Source organism: Fulmarus glacialis, unplaced genomic scaffold, assembly GCF_000690835.1.
Source record: "Fulmarus glacialis isolate BGI_N327 unplaced genomic scaffold, ASM69083v1 scaffold38249, whole genome shotgun sequence".
NCBI lineage: Eukaryota > Metazoa > Chordata > Aves > Procellariiformes > Procellariidae > Fulmarus > Fulmarus glacialis.
In genome coordinates, this window is record NW_009233273.1 from 20,788 (window position 1) to 41,821 (window position 21,034).

The window sequence follows — 21,034 nt, forward strand, 5'->3', positions numbered from 1 at the left end:
CTGAAGCCCCAGCACAAGTATTTGCAGCCTGACCTGGAACCCCAAAACTCTATTTAACATCTTTAAAGACTGAGTGGCAACTTAGAAAGTAGACTTAAGTTCACTACCTGAAAATGGTCACTTCTGCTAGAAAACTTGGGGGTACACAAGGTAGGAAAGGTTGAAGCAACCACCTTAATGCTGCAATAACACAACTGCTCACTTTTCAAATGTTTCCTCAGAAGAAACTGAAAGCAATCAAATAACACAGAAAAACACATGGAAATTATCGTTATGGCACAAAAACAAAAGCAGAAAAGCTTTTATGTGCCTCCTTTTAACAAAAGAAAGTCTAATTTTGAAACAGCTGCTTCACTGACTCAAGCCCATGCCCCGAGGCAGGGGCTAGGTTGGGGTTTGTTTCTGTTTATTTCACAGTTTCCCTGTTTACTCAGCTTCTTTCCTCTCCCAGTGGCAGCCAGGGCAGTGCGGGGCAAGTGGCTTCATCCAAAACCAACAAGCAGTCCTTGCCCCCCGACAGCTGCTCCACACTGCTCTTCAAAATGCAGGTAGCTATGTCCTTCTGAACTTGGAAGAAGCTTCAAGTCTTTTCTAAAGGAAAAGGCAGCAAATCACCTCAGAGCTTGCTCAAAAAAAAAAAAAAAAAAAATCCTGTTTCTTTCCAAGTGTCATATCAAGCTGAAAGAAGGTAGTGAAGGTGAAGAGGGAAAAGCCAACGACTGAACACAGTCTAAGCTTGATGTAGCTTAAATGCTACTTACACAACTGTTAAAAAACCACCAGCACGAGTTGGAAGAGAAGTCTCTGCTCCTTCCCTGGAGGCTGCAGACATTTCCTGGAGATGCTGGTACAGTCACCAAATGCTTGGAAAGCATCAGACTTCACTGCTTACACAAAAGCACTTCGGTGGCGTTTCAGATGATCCATCCTACACTGAAGTTTCACCTCAGTGATACCAATTCCACCAACTTCAAGTGAACGACTTTTGCCTTACGCAGGTGAAGGAGTGACTGACTGAAGGACCAGGGCTGAAGGAACAGTCACAACATGAACCTTTTAAACACACATTTGTAGTGGGAAACCTGGATACCGAACATCCTTTGCAAACAAGTATGCTCATTTTGACATCAACAGTAAAGCTCTTCTACAGGGATTTCCACGGAAAGCCAGCATTTTGACAGAGTACAAGTCTTGCCTGACTTCCTTTGGGAACGGTGTGCTTGCATTAATGTGTAAATCCAGGTCTATCGTTCTCCTAATCTCAGGTACACCTAGCCAGCAAAAAAAGGAATGCGATTGCAATATGTATAAAACACCGCGCTACTTGTGATACTGTAACATCGCTAACAGTAGCAGTGCTGGGATCTAACACATCTGACATCAGGACAGGACTTCAAAGCCCCACACTGACCACAGCAGAGCCTGTGCCAGCGTGTGCTCCCACCGGTGCTGGCGCTGGTGGTCATAGCCAGAGTACAGGCGAGCAGTCACCTAGCTGGCTGAGCACATCTGACACTCTCAGCAGGCTGCAGTCCACGTTCACGGTTGTGTTTTACACAGCATAATAAAGCAGTAATTGTCACATGGGACAAAATGAGCAGCAAGGACTTGATGGTCAGGGACGCAGCATGGACTGAAACGGGAATCACACTGGCAGGAGGACATAGGATCCTGCGCCGCTCCACCTTCAGCAATGATGCTGAAGGAACTGTTCTACACCACGCATGCATTCGCTGTGTGGATACACCTTTAGCCTGAACAGTGCTTTTTCCATCATCATACTGCACCAACAGTGCCCCCATTCCTCTTGAGTAAAGGTCTTTACAGTAGCAGCTAAAACAAGAGTTTCACCAAAACACACAGACTCCCATCAAAGTATTTGATAAAAAAAGTCACCAAGAGATGGTGTTTCTCAGAAAAGTGGATTTTCAATTTAAACAGATGTTGTCTCTTAAAGGCTACCATTTCAATGACTGACATGTAGTGACATAAAATACCTGAAAATAAGCTTATAAAAAGAACCTTGAATCATCAAGTCTAATGAAGCTGGCCCATTAACAAGCAGCAGACAAAGCACGCCCACGCACAGTGCCTACTGCAACACCAGGACCCAGGCCTTTCACAAATTATTTCTTCACTGCTTCAAAAAACAAATAAAACCACCACAGCAGCTTCACAGGCACACTCATCTGCTGCTTTTGTAAGACAGGTTCCAGCAACAAAATCCTCTTTTGTGTGCGTGGTTTTTTTTTTTTTTTTTAATGTCAGCAAGAATTTTGGGTCATTTATTCCCCTCTGGTCCATTCATAAGAGAAAATCACTCACATAACATGGAGTCTAAGGTTTTTTTCAGAATTTTACAGATGGGTGAAGCAAAGTTCTCTATGCAGTTAAACTATTTCAATCCTATACGCGCGCACCCTCCACACCGTGAACAGGCGCACAAACAACTTGCCTGGGTTACAAGTGCTCAGTGATGAGTAAACCTTTTGGATGCTGCAATACCTGTAACTGCATTTTACAGAAAGCAACAGCAGTACCAGGGTTGTGATGGTTTTAAGTTCAACAATTTCTACAGGGAGATATAAGCTTAGACTAAACTAGCCCCATGTAGTTAAAAAAAGTGACCCTCAGACTTGCAAGATTGCTTTCAGGGCAACCATGCAAAACTGGACAAGTTATTCTAAATACTTCACACATTATTGCAATCACGGCATCTCTCAAATTCTTTCAACCTGGGTAAGATGTTTTTACATCAGCTGGACTGATTTTTGTACTCATTTAAACTTCCTCCCTTTTCACAACCCTCAGGAGCAGCCCGCCCATCACACAGGCCTGAGTGGGTAAGGATCATACCCAATGCCTCGGGACGGAGGTGATGGCAGAAGATTGGTAGGCAAACACTCCTGGAAAAGTAAGAGACAGTGAAAGAGCCTATGAATAACTAACACCTGCATACACACTGAAGTACACTAATTATAGAGAATAACTGAACGACTGCTTTCCTTACTCAGGGGGGTGCAGATCAGAGTATGGGTCTTCTCATACCTCGGATGCAAGTTTAAAATGCTCTTGGTTGGCAGCAACGCACAGAAAAAAGTTACCAGGTGTAACAATTAACAGCTTCATTTCAAGTCTCTCTTGTTCAAGTGAACAACTCTTCTACTCAGACATACTACATGAAATAATCCTTCCTCAACTAAACAGATATATTCAAGGCACACAGCTAAAACCTGAATGTAAAACCTGTAAGGCCCCCAACATTGGGAAGCAGCCACACTGTATTTTAACGTGGTGGAGTCTGAGCCGAGCCTCCTGCCTGCACACACAGAAGGTACAAAGGGGACGAGGGCTGCCATGTCCTCCTACAACCCCAGCAATACTCCACTGTACCAACTCCTGCTTTTTTAAAACCAGATTCTTAGGGAAACTCAAAACCAAGTCCATGCACCATGCAGAGGAAAAGGAGAGATGTCTACAAAATGAGTTATTTCAGGACATGCACAGACATGTGAAAAAGGACCTAGAACTTAGTACAAGCACTAAATCCTTGAACGAGATCTTGTAAAGTAAGGTACGGATAGATTTCACATCAGATGTCGTTTACTAGAAATATTGCAGGAAAAATGTATTTCAATTTAATAGACCTATGTTGATTTTATCCACAACACAGTCTGTCCACTCAATCACCATTTCACAGAATCAGATGCATGATGTGAATTGAATTTCTTTGTGGAAACAAGTGTGAACGTTTGTTGGAGCTACGTTCAGTCCTGCCTTACCTCTGTTATAAACAGAATACAACCTTCATTAAAACCTCTCTTCATTAAAACATCTCAGTTGCAGGGTTTATTTTGTGCCACTTGCTGCCTTAATTAAAAAAAAAAATTACACTTTTTTCTATAATATGCTTTACACAGTGGCTGAAAAGAGACTGCTTGTATAACAAGTATTATGCAATTTCCCAAATAAATAATACCCTTGTGGGGGGGGAGATTACAAAGTCCCAAAGATTTTCAAGGCTGTAGATTTGGCTTCAAAAGCAAAGAGTCTGTAAAAACCACATGCCATCCCAAATCTTCCTGATAATTACTGACACCACCTCAGCACCCAAAGATGCTGTCGGGAACAGTGCATTTATTGTGTATTAACAAAAGACAACCTGGCAAAATACACAACCGTCTCTAAAGAAGGTAAAGAGGTTGACACCAGCTTTAAAAAAAAAAAAAACCAGCATGGATGCAGCTACCCTCATAAAGCTGTACTTTGGTTCGAATAGCTTCTTTTAGTCCTAAAACAGTTTTATTAAATAATAATTAAAAAAAGACCAAAAAAACCCCAAAAATGCAACTTTATTAGCCATCTTCAGCCCGGAGTACCTTGCCAGCGCAAATATAGTAGTAGAGCATTTCAAATGGAAAACCTACCCTAAGAAAAAAGCCCACCAAAATACCACACAATTGAGTGATCATCATGGCGATGTTTAAAAAACAAACAGCCCTTGCACTGTAAACAAGCATGTACTTCAAGTCACAAATTATCTGAGTAACTCATGGAGAGCAAACACAGAAGTAAAAAACAAAGTCCAAGTGGCAGCACAGAGAAAAATAAAAGACCAAGGGATTTGGCAAACAGACCCCAATGCCCACCAGTCCCCTACCTTCAAATTTTGACAAAGAACTTTCACAGGCCTGAAAAAATTTTGCTTCTCCTTCATTTTTTGCTGTTTTTATGATTCAGCCTTTTCTCTCCACTGGTGTTTAATCTCTGCTCAGCCCCCAGCACACAGTGCTGGTGGCCCCAGCACGCTCCAGCTCTCGACAGCCAACACTGACACCAACCTGGTTCTGGAAGAAGAAAGTCCATGTGCACCAACCCCTGCAACAGCCACTGCACTGGCCAGGAATCTCAAACCCCACCCAGGGTACAACTGCAGCCTTGTATTTGCACTGGAAATAGGCTCAAAGTGAAAAAGTGATTCAGTAAGTAAAAGAAGCCCATATTAGTATAAATTAATTTTCATTGAAAATTGAAGAAGTCCATTGCAAGTTTCAGATCTTGGAGTCCTGGGAGATTTTCACCAACAACTTAAACTGGACATTAAGGAGCAGAAAAGAGGGACATCAAGTTTTGCAAAGGCAGCATCCATCCTGCCAGAAGCTACAGACATAAAATTACACTTTCACAACTGAGCTAATCAGCCACGTTCCAAACATAAGCTGCATTTATCTCCTCAGAACAGCAAACTTTTTTCTTAATTATCCAAGGTCAATGGCAGTGAATATTGAGCAAACTGACACTCGGGGAAGCAATGTAGATACAAAACTGGAAGGCAAGCAGCCTTACATTTGCTTAGCAGTAGTATCACATTTTAATATAAAGTTGCTCTTTTTAGACGTGAGAATTACTTTCTAATTAATCACCAATCAATACGTTTGACAAGGTACCTTTTTAGGAACAGAAATATCAAGTTCTGTACCAGCATAATTCTCCCTTTTTCATAGAATCATTTAGGTTGGAAAAGACCTTTAAGATCATTGAGTCCAACCTAACACTGCCAAGTCCACCCCTAAATCATGTCCCTAAGTGCCACACTTACTAAGAGGAAAAAAAAATATTTTTAAATGTTGGAGTGTAAGGGTGTAAGACAACTGAAGCATCCAGTCAGCCAAGGGAATAATAATTACATTAATTTTTTATCAAACTCACCCAGAATTACAGCAACACCTCAGAATTTTCATCACCATCTCTGGGTCCTTAAGATGCTCACAGAAGTTAATATAAACAACTTGAAAGCATTACACCTCCAGTTCAATACCTACAAGACAGGAGGTCTCAGGCACACAGTCTCACCTGCTGCCTTGCTGAAATACACAGCTTGTCCAGACAGGTTCGAGCTTGTCACAAAACAGAAGCTACTTTGGAAATCTCAATAACAATTTCAGCTTCCCTAAAAACACAAGTGGTAAAGGGCTGACAGAGTTTTACTAGCACTGTATAACAGAAGAGTATGGCATAATTTCCCTGAAATTTCTATTCAAAAAACACAACAACAAAAATGCATATTATTCTCATGAGCTGAAGAGTTATTTCATGTAGCATCCATAATTACACAGCGATTGAAGATTTCTGCAATCACAGAAGCAGCAAATAGCTCCAACAAGCCTAAGGTGAGCAGGGTTCTTCGTTTGACCAGGTCCTGATGAGAAAGACATCAGAGAAAAAGAAGGGAAGAGGAAAGGTGCAGAAAGGTGCTTCCATGTGTCTCGTGTTGGAACCAACATAACAGCAACAAATCTGCCCTAACCATAATGGTCCCGGGAAGAAAAGCATCATCCTTTAAATGCACGGTGGTCCTTAGGCGATGCAAGGATTGCATGGGGCTGTATTTCTTTCCAAGTTACATTCTAGTTTCCTAAGCTTGTTGGTGACATTATAACTCTTAATTACACCGCTGTTCGGCATGCTTTTAACTGCAATGATTCAAACTGCTTCCAGTAGCTCGCTAATCCAAAGTACAATCCTCTTGACAGCAACTGACAAGATTCGGAGTATTCAATTCCAGCTGAAAGGAAGAAAAATCAAACCCCTCATCTGTCCACTGAAAAACCAGCCAATAAAAAACTCACAGTTCAGTCAGGGGCTGGGTGACGCTGCCGATGGAACTCCAAGCCTTGCATTAATGGGCTAAGTAGCGCTCTCAGCCCAACAAACGGCAGATGAAGAGCAGCCCAGACCTACCAAGTGGTAAAATACAGAATGTGGGTGAAATACAGAGAAGTTAAGAGCAGTGTGCCAAGCAAGGCAGCGAGCCGCTGCGGTGCCATCTCAGGAGTGGGTGCCCACTCCACTACTCTGAAAGGCGACCCCCCCCAAAGAATGGCCATGCTCCCACCCCAAAGCCCAACATCCACCCGCTCAGGACCAGCTGGGTGGCTCCAAGAAGCAGCTGGAGTCAAGCTGTGCTAACACAGTAAAGGAAGATTTCTTCCCAAAGGCCATCTTGAAATTGTGAGAAAAACAGAAAACTGGGTCTCTCTTGCATCTTTGTTACCACAGGCACTGAAAGGTTTCAATCACCAGCTACCGGACCCAGCAGACCCCCTCCTCGGACGCGTGCTCTGTCCTTCCCACCCACTCTGCCAGCATGAATCTTCCGTGCAAGCTCCAACACAATTCTACATGCATTATTTATCCCTCTTGCAAAGTCATGCAGTGGGATAATTACTTAACTATTGTAATCATATTTTGCAATGGCTGTACTCTATTATTCTAATTGATTTTCATGGGATTGCTTTTGCTGCATGTTTTGAGCACAACAGCATATTTTCCTGGAGTATAAAAAGCTAACTTTTACATTCATTTTAAGCCTAAGAGCTGGATGTCAAAAGTGAATTTTTAGGAGAATATCAATGTATTTTTAATTAAAACAATGTTGATGTATTACTCAGATTTTTGCTATCTCTGCTAACAAACACTGAAGACATGTTTTTTTCATAAATCTAATGAAATATAAAAAGTTATTAACTACTTGGAAGTGCTAATCACAAAGTTCTTTTCCTTCCATTAGGATGTTGTTTTCCTTGTAAGACTCTTCCTTGTAAGACTTCAGTTAGCATAATTACCAAACATTTGAAAGGTGAGAGATCTGCAACATTTTTATTCACAAACTAAAAGCTTAAGTCAAAACACATTTGCATGTCTTGCTTAACACCATATTAAATTTTACTAAGATAAACACTCAGCTTAGGACTCAGAGAATTGTTACAGTAAAACACTAAATAAAATCAGTCCTTTCCATACACTCAACATGATATAAGCTACACAGCAGAGCAGCCCAATTAAACAATTATTTATGTCTCCCTACCCCCAGGATATTCTTCAGGCTACGCATGATTCAAGATGTACTTGTAACAGTTTTGTGAAGCGATGAATAGGATTTCAGAAAAAACAATAGTCCCAGTAGTTCAGAACTGGTAAGAAAACTTTTTCTGCCTCGAGCCAGAAATTCTTCCAGGAGGAGCCTTACTTTAAAAGCTGCTAACGATAATAGTCTGAACTAGAGCAGGGAGGAAAAGCAGCAAGCCACTGATAATCGACCCATCTTACCTACTAATAATCTGCTGGCTATGTAAGTAAAGGCATGGATACAACTCCATGGAGAAGGAATATAATCTTTTTGATTCAAGTGAGCACATAGGTATATAAGGACTAGCACACCTGTGCACTAACATCAAACCCAAGAATTTTATACAGTTGGCAAAAGAAAGACTAAACTTTAGACAGATGAGACTCATTGAGAACTATAGCCCTGCAAAATTTGCTGAGTATGCTGGACTTTCTGGGTACTTTGTTTCTTTCTGCTTAAAAACAAGAAAATGTTTGGTCACCATCTGACACTTTAAAAAAAAAAAAACAGATCCAAAGTTTTATCAGTCTCAGTCCCTGCTCAAACTTTAGAGGCTCCAGGACTGAGAACAACAAGCGGCCTGAGGACTCCTCCGCTTACAAGGACACAGACCGAGTTCTCCCCCCGAGTCTCATTTAGGGCTTTATACAATACAACTCATTTCTCAATTCTTTTTTATCTATTAAAAAAATCTCCCTGGAAAAAAATAGTCTTGAAACAAAGCAAGATCACAAAAGATAATCCTGTTAAGTTTCATGACAACTTATTCCCTTTCTTCTCGATGCATCCGTCTCGGAGGCCTGATCCAGCCCTTGCAGCTGACAACGAAGTGCTGCATTGACTTCTGCAGCCTCTGGACATGATTCAGAAAAATCAATGCAAAGAGCAAAAGGTCACACTCTCCACAAGCATCAACCACCTGTCGAACCAATACAGATTTGCAAATGCTAGCACACTCAGAAATAAAGCGACCAACTGTTATTAAACTAATTTCAGCGTCCATATCCCCACACCCGTGACTAAGTAAACCTGTTCCTTACACTATATGCCTTCGTGTAAAAAAAAAAAAAAAAACACACTCATGCTTGTGACAGGCTTTTAAAAACAAGTAGGTGTAGCACATAGTGTACAATTTCATAGCTTTGAATTCAGAGTGCCAGTGGGAAAGTCAGTCTGGCTTACAATGAAGAAAAAAAAAAAAGGCAGAAGGGGAAAAACTAAAGAGATGGAAATAAAACCAAACTACTGCTAGGTGTTATCCCTCGCTCTTCCTGCACATTAGGAAAAACCCTGAGAAGTGGCACAGGACTGTAACAGGTACCTTATTACGGACCTTTTTCCATTACTTGCTTGACATGCCTGGCCGTTGGCAGAAGTAATGCCTCTTGAGGCACAAGCGGTGAGACTGTCCTCACATTTTACATCTTTATAAACGCATACGCTGAACATGAAGGTGTGATCTCCCGCACATTTACAAAGTAGGCACACGGGCATAATGTTCTACGGCCCTGTTCATTGTTATTTTTGTATCAATTGGTTAATTTGTAATTGGAAAAAATGTCATCCTCTTCATACAGACAGGGAAGCTTTTGTTTATGATAAAGGTTTCACGATCGCTTCTTTGAATAATAGTGACTCTCAGCGCAGCAGCGTGAATTCCCAGAACACACTTGTACATTCCCAGCCGATGCAACTTAGGAGCCTTAAGAAACTCTTCACAGGTCTAAACTTCTGAATGCAAATGCGTGGTCCCAGCTTGCAGAGGTACTGCGAAACTGTCACTGTCAACAACTCATTTAATGAACCTCAAAATTTCACAGTTTGAGCTCTGGTTAGTACAGACCGTCCCTGTGGATAGCCCCGCAGTCCCATGGACACTAAAAAGGCTTGTCTCAGATGCATTAGATCTTCTTGACCTCAGAAGTTAAGCAACTTACAACTAACTTGAGTCACATCCGGTAGTAAGTACTTCTAATTAATGACTCTTAATTGCTGCCAGAGCACTGTATTCCCACACCCATGATTAAGCATGTTCCTTACTCTGCTAACCCACATGTAAAATTGTGCAACTCTAACAATCCCATGCCTTTAGTACCCATACAGCACACAGCTGTGCCACTCCTCCAGTGCTTTAGGAGCCAAGACATCCTTGTATACAACGGTGAAACGAAGTGTACAAAGTCTACCCACCACACCGTTCCAGCAGTCGTATCATCATTTGCTTTCTTGCTACCCTTGCTCTTATTTTTAAACGATTATCTATACAGTTCAGAGAAAGGAAGATAAACATTGGTTTTTAAGTCTGACCTCATGTGCAGTTTTTGAGAAGACATTTCAGAACTTCAAAGCATTTTCCAAAAATTAACTTTACCTCCTATAAGCCATATGTAGTAGGGACTACTTACTACATTTGCTTTACAGATAGGTAAACCTACGCAAGTGAGTTACCTAACTGTCCAGAGTCACAGCGAGTTAAAATGGGGAGGAAAAAAAGTCCCCGCAACAAGGAGTGCCCCAGGTGCCACCTCTCCGCTCACAGCGCTGGTGGGTACACAGAAACTCCCACCAGCCATCCAGAATAATGGTTTTTTGCCAACATTTATAGTTCCATTGTGTGTGACAGGGGAATTAATCATCTCTGGACACCAAGATACTGCTTACGCAAGCTTTGCAGCCCTGCATCCTGTAATAGGAGCACTTCTGCCCACCCCGGGGCAAGCCCACGCTTGATCCTGATGGGACCACCGCTATGCCACCTCTGCCGAGAGGCAAGAGCACGGAAAGGAGCAAAGCAGCCATGGACGAACAGTCACTTGCAGGTTAACTCATCCTGCCTGGGCAAAACTGGATAATGCCCACTGCCTGGAGCACACAACCTACCTTTAAGCTAACTCATTACTGTCACTGCACAACAGCATACCACTCAGCCATCCCTCGGACAAGCCACCCACCATCGCTACCCCATGCTTTTTGCCTTTTGCTTTGATGGAAATCTGACGCCATCAGACACTATTAGAGTAACTTCCGCAACCCACCAGCTTCACTTTCAATGCTTCTCCGTCAATGCTTCTCCGACTAAAAAAAGGAATTGTCCTTCGAATCCCACGCTGGCATCAGGCAGGTGCCAGTCTTTCCTACAGAAGTCAAGCTACTTGTGTGTAAAACCAATAAAACACACATAATTCCTCAAAAATAATTCACCATTTTTATGACAAGCAGTTTTAGGTGATATAGGTTTACAAATTGCTAATACCACACTGAATCCTAAAGCTTATTAAATATTTTTGTTAAATTGATCCACACCCATGACTGTTACAGATAAATGAAAACGGTTTTGTTTCTCCATAAGACACCTGTAATAACTGAGCAATAGCAGCAAACAGGCACCAACCAGAGCTTCCTCACCCTATTAGCATTACAGAGGAAAGCCTCCCCTTCTGCTGCTAATGATGTGCTCTACCCTGTATCCCCAGGAGACAAATGACTGCACTGGCTGATTGACTCCATCATAGGGCCATCGTCCATCAATGTATTGCCTCTCTTATCGAAATCTCATCTCGGGAAGAGAAAGTGCTCAGTACCACTTCCAAAAAAAGTGAAAGCACTTTCAGAATAAGAGCTCCAAGATGTATAATTAGAGCCAAATGTTTCAGCAGAAACACAGATTTCCAACAACCTGAACATATACGCATGCTTTGTCCAACCAGGACAAGTAAGATTTATGTCCTTCTGCTAATCTAGATGATTTTTTTTTTTTTTAAAAAAAGGAATGAAACACCTACCATAGACATAAGTTTCTTTGTCAAATTAAAACACAGGCAGTGAATACAACCGTACAGATTAAAGAATGGCAACTCGAGGATATTTAGCTAGCTGATTTGCTGAAGGGTGAGTTCCAGCCTCTTTTACACAGGCTTAATCACACTAACATCATACTATCCCCACTGACACCTGCAAATAGAAGTGAAAGAAAATACAAATCCTTCCATATATTTATTTAGTGCACAGATGATAAAATTTTTAAAAGGGAGTAATCCTATTCAATTAAGAACAACCCCTTTAATTCCAAAAACACTGCACATATGGGAGCAGGACCAGTACACAGGGAGTAACCCATGCTCACCACTCATCGGGCAGCGTCCTGATCAATTTTGCAACATCTCTGAAGCCACCAAATCCTAATACTTCTACATCCTCTGTCCACCTCCTCAATTCGCCCATGTTAAGTTGCACATGAATTACCCAGGCATATTTCCACCCGCACAAAAATAATTTAGTTCAGGAAAAATATTTCAGATTATAATCAGTCTCACGTCTGTCTACTCAACAATATAAATCTGAAGAAGGCAGCTTTATCTCAGGCAAGATATTTTGTCTCACTTAGCACCTCTGCATGTTACAAGCAATCCATCATAACTGAAATCCTGGAGAACAATCTGCTTGAGAAAACACGTCTAAACATTTATTCCTTACTTACCCCTAAACAGAATCCAAAACTGACTTGTTTTGCTTCCATTTTATTTAAAGACAACCAATCTGATAAGCTCCTCAAACGAAAGTTTCTAGAACTCCTGAACAGATTCCCATGTAAGTTGTAAATATAGTTTCTGGAAGTTTGCACCTCCATATAGCAACCGACATAAAGCATACACTGTGCTTACTTAAACATGGAACATTTCAGCTCTCAGCAAATTACCATAAAATGTATGCTTCAAAATGTTTATCAGTCAGAACATTAAAATCAATTTGACTATTACAAGACTTCTGCTTCTGCGGTAAAGAACATAATTACAAATTTTTAGTATTTTGATCCTTGTAGCACAGGGGGTTACTCCACAATCCCAGGCCAGTGTCTCAAATAAGACCACACACGGTTCAAAATCAGGTCTCGTGGTTTCATGATCCATACTTTAGATCCCTACAACCCCTTTTTCTCCTGCATTTCCAGTATTACTTAACCGAAGATTGACTGTGGGTGTACTTTTAACTTCCAGAAACACAGGCAGCACTTCAATAATAAAATACTATCAAAACAATGCTCAATTTTAGCCAGTTAGTTTTGTTTTTCCTAGGAAGGAGTTGAGATTCACCTGACTCTGAAGGTACCGAGTTACTGAACAGTCACACAAAACCCACCAGGCCAGCAAGGAGAAGTGATGCTTTTCCCTCTCATTTATATTTGAGCCAGTCAGAATTACAATCTTTCCCATGTTTAACAGGCAGTGAATTTGCTGATGTACCAATTAGCACTCTGCTACAAAGAACATGCTCCTAATTAATAGCTGGCTTATGGGAAGAGCGATGTTAAGGATTTGGTCATACCTCCAGACGTATCAAAAAAGTGTGAAAGGAGCTCTGGTTGATGTAAAGAAAATCTGTCTGCACAGAGACACAATCAATGTATTTAGCATGTGTCAGCTGTAAAAGGAACTTACATAAACGTCATGGAGGCATTTCCACATTATTTGTCATACTGCGAAATCCTGGACATCTGCTTAGGGGAGCACGTACAGGTTACTCAGTATTCATGGTCTGCTTTTTTTGCCGTGTCCTTTAATAAACATGAAGTGGCAATAACAATAATTTGCCTTTACCTGTCTGAAACACGCACACTTTAAATAAATCCTCACAAACCCTCCTGTAAGACCCCTTCCCCCTGGAAGCGCCCAGATTTCTCCTTTTACCTTGTGAAGAAGGAGGCCAGTGCAAAGAGAGACGTAAAGTACAGCTGCAAGACACAGCCACAGAAAGAGTTTGTATGAATCTTATTTCAGGTCAGAGCTATGTGTTACGAAACTCCGGTACACCCTGCGAGTGACCTACATTGCAGGACAGAAACCCACTAACCTACAGAACCACCCGAAATCCTGCAAAATAGGTCAGTGGGTTTCCTCGTAAGAAGAATTACGCAGACAAGGAGAGATGCACATAATAAAGGACAAGCAGAGCACATTCTTTGCCTAATGCAGGAGCACTCTGCAAGCCGCACCTCTCGCCCCTTCTGTCATATTCCTGCACACTGGCAGGACTCCCCAGAAGTGCCGTGAACTTCTGTGTTTCTCACCAAGGGACCCTGGAAGGACCTGTCTGCTCATTCAAGCCCGACGGAGCAGGAAAAAAAGGAGCAGCACCGCAGCAAGAAACGGTGAGCCTACCAACAGCAAAACTGTTTAATTCACGTTGCTAATGCGAAGCAGGTCTCGCAGCAGCCAGAGTACAAGTGACACCTGATTCATGATTAGCTTGGAGTTATCCGGGCTATTGCACAAACGCTGGATGTGGCCAGCCAAAATAACCCATCCAGCCCACAGCACATTACCTGCCAACCTTCAATCCTCATTGCTCTTGGGTCCCACGCATTGCTTTCAGGGACCTGACACTTCAGCCGAAACAGAACCCCACAGCACTACGAGCTGCTGGGGAACACCAACAGGCAGCACAGGACAGTCAGCCAAGATGCTGCAGGAGCCAAGGGTGGCCGCAGAAAACCACGCTTCGCATCCACCACCTCCCTCCTCAGCTATTGCACCAGTCAACACTGCACAAACACACTTCTATTTCCAGTTCATACAAGGTTCCACTTATTAGACGAACCCACATCAGTGTGCAAATACACACGCCAATCGTGCAAATGCAGCAGCCCCTCCGCAGCCAGCTGACGGGAACATGAAACAATCAAGGCAATTAAGAAAGGCACGCAGAGAAAGTTGCTCAGCATTCCTCTGCCTACCAGTTCCCCACGAGGACCTGCTGAGAGCAAGGGCCAGTATTCCAGTGGACACAACGTCTGTTTACAGCAATAAAAGAAAGTTACATGCCCTCTCCTCCTACACGCAGATACATACGTTGATTTAGTCGCTCGTCTCCCAGAAAAGCAGTCTATGGAGGAAGGGAAAAATGAATAATATCGATGCTGCATATTATCAGTGATAGATTAACAGGCTCAGTGTCGCAGTTTATCTATTAGATCTTTATAGAGTCTCCAACAGAAATCAGAGATCGATCTTTAAACCCTACCATCCACAATCATTTAACCCAAATGGGTAATCCACATGAAAACTGTAACACGGATTCTACTGTGTTATTTAACATGAAGACTTTTTTTTCTCCCTAATAAAAAAGCACCACAACAGGTATAGCTATTATTCCTTAATAGGATCCTATCCAAGTGGTAGAAGCAAAGTAAGTCACAGCAGCCACCACCGTACCCATTGTGTTTGTCACCTACAGCATTTCAGGCACCCAAATTTGGCAACCATAGTGAAGGGGTATTGCCAAGGTGCTGCACATCAATACCGAGGATCCTCCCCGCTGAGAATGATTTCCCAGAGGTGCTGAGACCCAAGAGAAATCCTGGGATGATAGTAATGAGATCATTAATGCCAGAGCCAAGCACTACCAAAGAGCAAATCAGGACACAAACTCTTATTTCTTTCAAATAGCCCAAGTACAAGATGCAGACCTTATGCCAGTGTTATGCTTGCTGATAATAGCTGATTTGTAGGTAATAGCTGATTTGAGCAGATGAAGCTGTTCAGCTTCAGATCAAGCCTCGCAGACTAACTCTATGCTAGTTAAAAAAATAAGCGTAGCGTGAATCTGTACCAGTAGTCAGTTTATAATGGATCAATACCCCAAGCCACATGGCTGAGGCACCTGGGGTCCAGCAATACGAGTCATAAAGTCAAACTTAGTGTATCGTCAAACCACAGCCCTTAGCTCCCATGCCCTCGTGGGTTTGCCAGACCTAGCAAAAGTACCCCTCATCTACAAATTCAGAAAGTAACAGCTAATTACTTTCAGACAGTGCTGGTAAACAAAATATAAGACAACAGAGGTCTGAAGAACTCCTTGCATGTGGGCAAACATTTTGCAAATGGGTATCGTGCATGCCAGCACCCAAAACTACCCAGGCAGAATTACGCTGTTCTCATCATCCATTACCAACAAAGCAGTCCCTGAGGGACACATCCCCAGGATCTGGATGGCCCCATGGAGCACTGGCACGACTCCAGGCTGGTACAGACCACGCTCTGCTCCACCTGATCCAACTGCCATTTAACTTCAATGATCAACAGGAAAAATAGGAATGATTTAACCATAGATCTAAATGGCCAATTAGTAAAACAAATATTCCAGAGTAAAAGCACCAATGTCCCTTCCACAACAGCTTTTTCCAGACGAGTCACATACTCCATTTTTATAGAAAATAACGCACCTTAAGGCCAGCTATGATGCTAAATAAAACCCACTTTATTGCAGGTGAAAGCTATTTAACTTGAAAGAACGGAATGAAACCACTTTGTTTCCAACCTATATCACAGCTACACACCAAAGCAAGCCTTTTTAGAAGAAGAGTCCTGCAAATACATGGCAAATAAGCAGGGCATATATTAGTTGTACAGAAGTCAGGATCACAAGCTCGATTCCTCATTCCAGGAATAGCAGGACTATCTGGTGTCTATTCTGGTCAACCCAGCTTGGATGCAGAACAAGAGAATACTTTTCAGTGGTAACATGGACAGTAGTTTATGTCCTTCAAGGTGCTAGCTTAGATCCTGCAAACACGCAAAGGAATTTTCTGGAGAACTGAAGGGGAACAAAGGCCAGTATCTATCTGAGACACCTGTTCCACACAAGAGAAAATTCATTTTTAAATTATGATGAATAGTTTCAGCTTGGCCTCCCCTCAAAAATAAGGATGGCAAAAGAGTGAAGCACTACTGACATACACTCCTTGAGCGCTCCACAATGGAACGTATGTTCAAATCGCTTGATGCAAACTCCAAACCATGCACTTCAGGCATACAGGTATTAGCAACAAATACAACAGAAATGCTTATTAAGTGCCTGTCTTGCAGATGACTTACACACTATAACTTGTTAATTTTGTACTAAAAAGTCCCGCTGTTTTGTTAATTTGCATGTCAGGCATCCAGTTGTTGCTCTCGCATCTTCCACTGACTTTTTTTAGTGCACTTCCCTGTAATCAAGGCACATTCACAACAGAGGATGTGAAGTTTGGACAAGGAAAGCACTTACCCTGAAGTTAGAGAAAAAATTATCAGAGCAGCTCCACCACATCGCACCGCTTGCCTATTTATCCAATAAAGGAAAGCTTCAGAAAACAGTAACTACCTCTGTGAAATCAGAGGGAGGGGGGAAATACCCTCCTTCAAAATGATGTCTGAAAGCAATCCCATGCAAAAACACTCTGCGCAGCCGTGCCTAGGAGGAGAGAGGAAGCTACAAGAAGAGGTGTACAGGAAGACAATGTATGTAAACCATCAGAGAACCAAAGGGGAAGAGGAGCAAGAATACCATTAAGAAAATCAAATGGAAACAGGGAACCATCGCCTACCCTCAAAAAGGAGCACACAGCTCCCCGTAATGAGCTGAGGGCCAAATTCTGCCCTCACATTCCTAGGGAATCCAAAGTAAACTTTCCTTCCACGTTTGAAGAAGTGACGGATATTGGAAGGGAACACGCGTCCATGGAGCAAACTTCACGGCAGAAGTTTTAATTCAAGTCGTCTCCTCTGTGCAGGAGCTGGTGGGGCTACACCAAAGCAAACCACCAGAAGAGCCACAGGACGCAAGCGGAAGTGGTGGCCAGCACCAGTTCCCTGCACCATTACACCAATACAGAAACCTCCGGGAAAGAAAAAAAGTATTGTACACCCCAGCAAACACATTACCATTGCTCACTCCCAAGCTAGCCAGTTAAATCATCGTCTCGCCCAATTGAACGTTGTGTTGAACACAGCTTTTATATCTTTGCCATGATCCTCACAGAAGGAAAACCACAGAAAAACTCAACATACTTGCCTAAATAAAGCGTAATAAAGTTTAACCATAAAATAGCAGGAATAAAGTTGAGGAAAGGGAGTTAGTGACATACTGTAACAAATCCAGTATTCAAGTAAGTACTACAGGTTTAATGTAATCTTTGCACGACAACTCCCAATTCTCTTGAGATGGATTTGACCTCATTTTTATTTAAAAGTGCAAATGAAATATTTATAAACAGCCCCTTGAAAAAGTATTCAGGTGTAATTTAACTGTTTAGCATCTACAGTGATTTTGACTTGGCATGTCAACTCTAAAACTCACTGTGTTTGAACCTCCTTTTATGAGATCCTAGGGAAAGGGGATAGTTGCATCTGAGAAAGTAAAACTTCTAACTGCTGCCAGCCACCCCTCCCACACACCAACAGATTATATCAAGTCTGAAAAAATACACACACGGTGAGAATTAGCTAATGTTCTAACTAGTTCTCAAATCAGAGAATATTTATCAGCCAAAGTAAATTCTACAGCAAATAACTGGCTTCACAGTGGAGGTGGGGGGAAATAGGTCATGGCAGATCTTAATAAAAAAACTGGACATACTGTAATTGCACACAATAATTTGATGAATATCAGTTGCCTTACCACGTCTACGATGACTGTCTTTCACTACTTTGTTGAGTTTTTTAAAAAGTGAGTTTGATAAATTTCCAGTAAGTATTACTGAAGTAAGCCTTAATGAAGCAAGGCAGTTTTAAATGTGGAGAAGTGTCATCAACTTGTCAAATTGCAACTTAAAAGTCAAAACTCATCAGACACCTTATATTTCAAGTAATAAATTATCAATCATAACTCATTAAGCATCTTTACATCAGTCATTTATTTAAAAAATTCTTAAGAATTTCCCCGGCATCGACTCGTACGTCACATACTGTAACACTCAAAGCAATACCACAACAAAGAACTCTGACCTCCCAGGTCTTCTCAACATACAACGCTCACTCACAACGTTCAGTCACTCCTGCTTTCGGTTATATTTATTCATAAATTGTATAAATATGCAAGAAGACATGATGGTCCATTGAGTATTTTAAATACTTGCTCAAATTCTACAAACAAAAGCAATTTAAAAAGCAGCAAAAATGAATAGAAAGCTGATGAATTAAATGAATTAAAATTAGAAGCCATTCATAAGGGTCCATTAAAAGCTAAACAGAAGTACAATGTTCTAGGCCCGAGGATCACATCTGCAAGTAAGGCTACAGCTCTTAACCTGAAATCACCAACTGCTATCCCTCTTAAGGGTCCTTTAAAAGACAAAACATCCTACTACCTCAACAAACAGTTTGAAAATTATCAATTTAAAAAAAAAAAAAAAAGGGTATGCAAGAGAAAGCTGCTGCTCTCAAAATGAACATCAGCATGGTGGCCAAATGAAAATGATACAAGATACAACCCATATGGGCTCCTACATTTCATTAAGACTCTCCTCCTACAAACACCCATGCACATGCTTGACATGACGCTGTGAGAACTCTCGGTGACTGCAGGGCTACGCTCTGTAGTAGCACAGTTAAATACCAGGCAACTGCAGGATCAATGTGTTTCACCTGAGCCAACGGGGAAGCCAAGGAAACAGAAAACCACAGAAATCAAGCGTGCTGTGAAGGTTTAGTTGCATGACAAAACACGATTGAACAAAACGAGTGAAGAGTCAGCTCTAGGTGCATACAGAACACTACTGTCCCAAAAGCTGGACCTTATTCAATGCTGTAACTACGCTATTTAAAATTGTTTTAAGTTCAACACCTCTGTATATTTTGTAAAAAGCGTAGGGATACTTGTAACTGATGTGCATCATAGAACACAGAGTGAAGCACTACAGCACTCTGTTCCTGTAATTCAGAGTTTCAATGGCCCAAAAGCATGCTCCCCGTTAAAAATGTAGGCACTTCACATTGTCTAAAGCACAGTGCGAACAATAACCAACCGAACGGGCTTTCACCTCTTTTGTCAATCAAGTCAAGACAGCCAAGTCATGCAAACAGCCTGCTGATGAGAGCATCTCAATACACTGCTTCACTCAAAGGAGGAAAATGATGCCTTTCACAATGGAAATCTTACGGACTACTTCCTTGGCAGAGCAGAGCAACGGGAACTCACATTTGGACAGTACAATATGAACAAAATCAGAAGTCAACATGGTAGAACAAATCGGAAGAAGAAAGAAAAAGCAGAGGTCCACATGCCTGTTTTACTGCCAACTGGTATTTCTAGGACAAACTTTCTAAAGCCACTAAAGTAGGAAAGTGCAAGTTTTTTGGTTTTTGTTTGGTTTTTTAAATTCAATTAACTACTGTATGTCATCTTCACCATCTCATAAAGACTTCCAGAGTTACCCAGCGCACGGCAAACGGAGAGATATGACAGCTAAAGCCTTCAGAAATCCGCACCATTCCCACACTGAGCACAAAGCCGACTCCTTTCAGATGACAACAGACACCAAAAGATCAACATCTCAGGAAGGGAGTTGTTGTTCTCATGGCATCTTTAGTTTCAGCCATTTCCCTTCTCGCTCCCTAATCCTCAATCATTTCTACTGCTGCAGAAAACACAGGTAAACCTCCACCCAAACCACAGAAAACCGTCTGCCCCAAACCACGATCAGAACGTTTCTGGCTGGCTGCAGGTCTCCAAGAGGTCCTCCGTACATCAGCGACAAAAAAGCACAGAACAACAGAAAGATTCAGTTCGCTCCCACATCCACGAAACATGTCTTCCAGCTCCAATTAAACGCTTGAAAGAGAATTTTTAAACTCCACAAGCTTTTGAACGGGGACAGAAGCGACTGCATCGGGGGGGAGGAGGGGGACAACCAGCCAATATCCAGGCAACAGCGAAAAAAATCAACAAGTCAGCGCAGCCCAGCGCAGAGTGAAAGCCGCGTCGAAAGGTGCGGACGTACCTTGTGGAGGTGCCTTTCCTGACATCACAGATGCTGCATTTGAAGGCTTCGGCGCTGTTCCTGAAGGTGCACACACTACAATCCCAAAAGCCTTCGTCGGCTGCAGGTTTGGCTTGCCTTTTCGGCCTTGAGGAGGGGGAGGGAGAGGGGAAGCGTGTGTGTGTGTACGTGTGTGTTTGGGGAGGAGAAGGCGGCGGGAGGAGGAGGGAGAGGAGGAGGAGAGAAAGAAAACACACACATGAGAAACCATGTTACAGAGCCCCGAAACCCAGCGCCTGCTTCCACCGCGGCTCTTCCCCCGCGCCCGGGAACAGCCGACAAACACCTACCCGGGCCGGCGCCCGGAGAGGTGCGGTGCGGCGCCGCGCTCC

General features: G+C 42.3%; 1 protein-coding gene across 1 annotated transcript in view; it reads right to left on the reverse strand.

Annotated features, from left to right (window-relative positions):
• Window positions 1–20,913, reverse strand: part of LOC104082233 (RING1 and YY1-binding protein-like) — a 41,587-nt gene extending 20,674 nt beyond the window's left edge. The window contains 2 exon segments of the mRNA XM_009585269.1: window positions 20,664–20,827; window positions 20,830–20,913. Coding sequence (XP_009583564.1) covers window positions 20,664–20,827; window positions 20,830–20,913 — 248 coding nt within the window.
• Window positions 20,914–21,034: the final 121 nt, after the last annotated feature.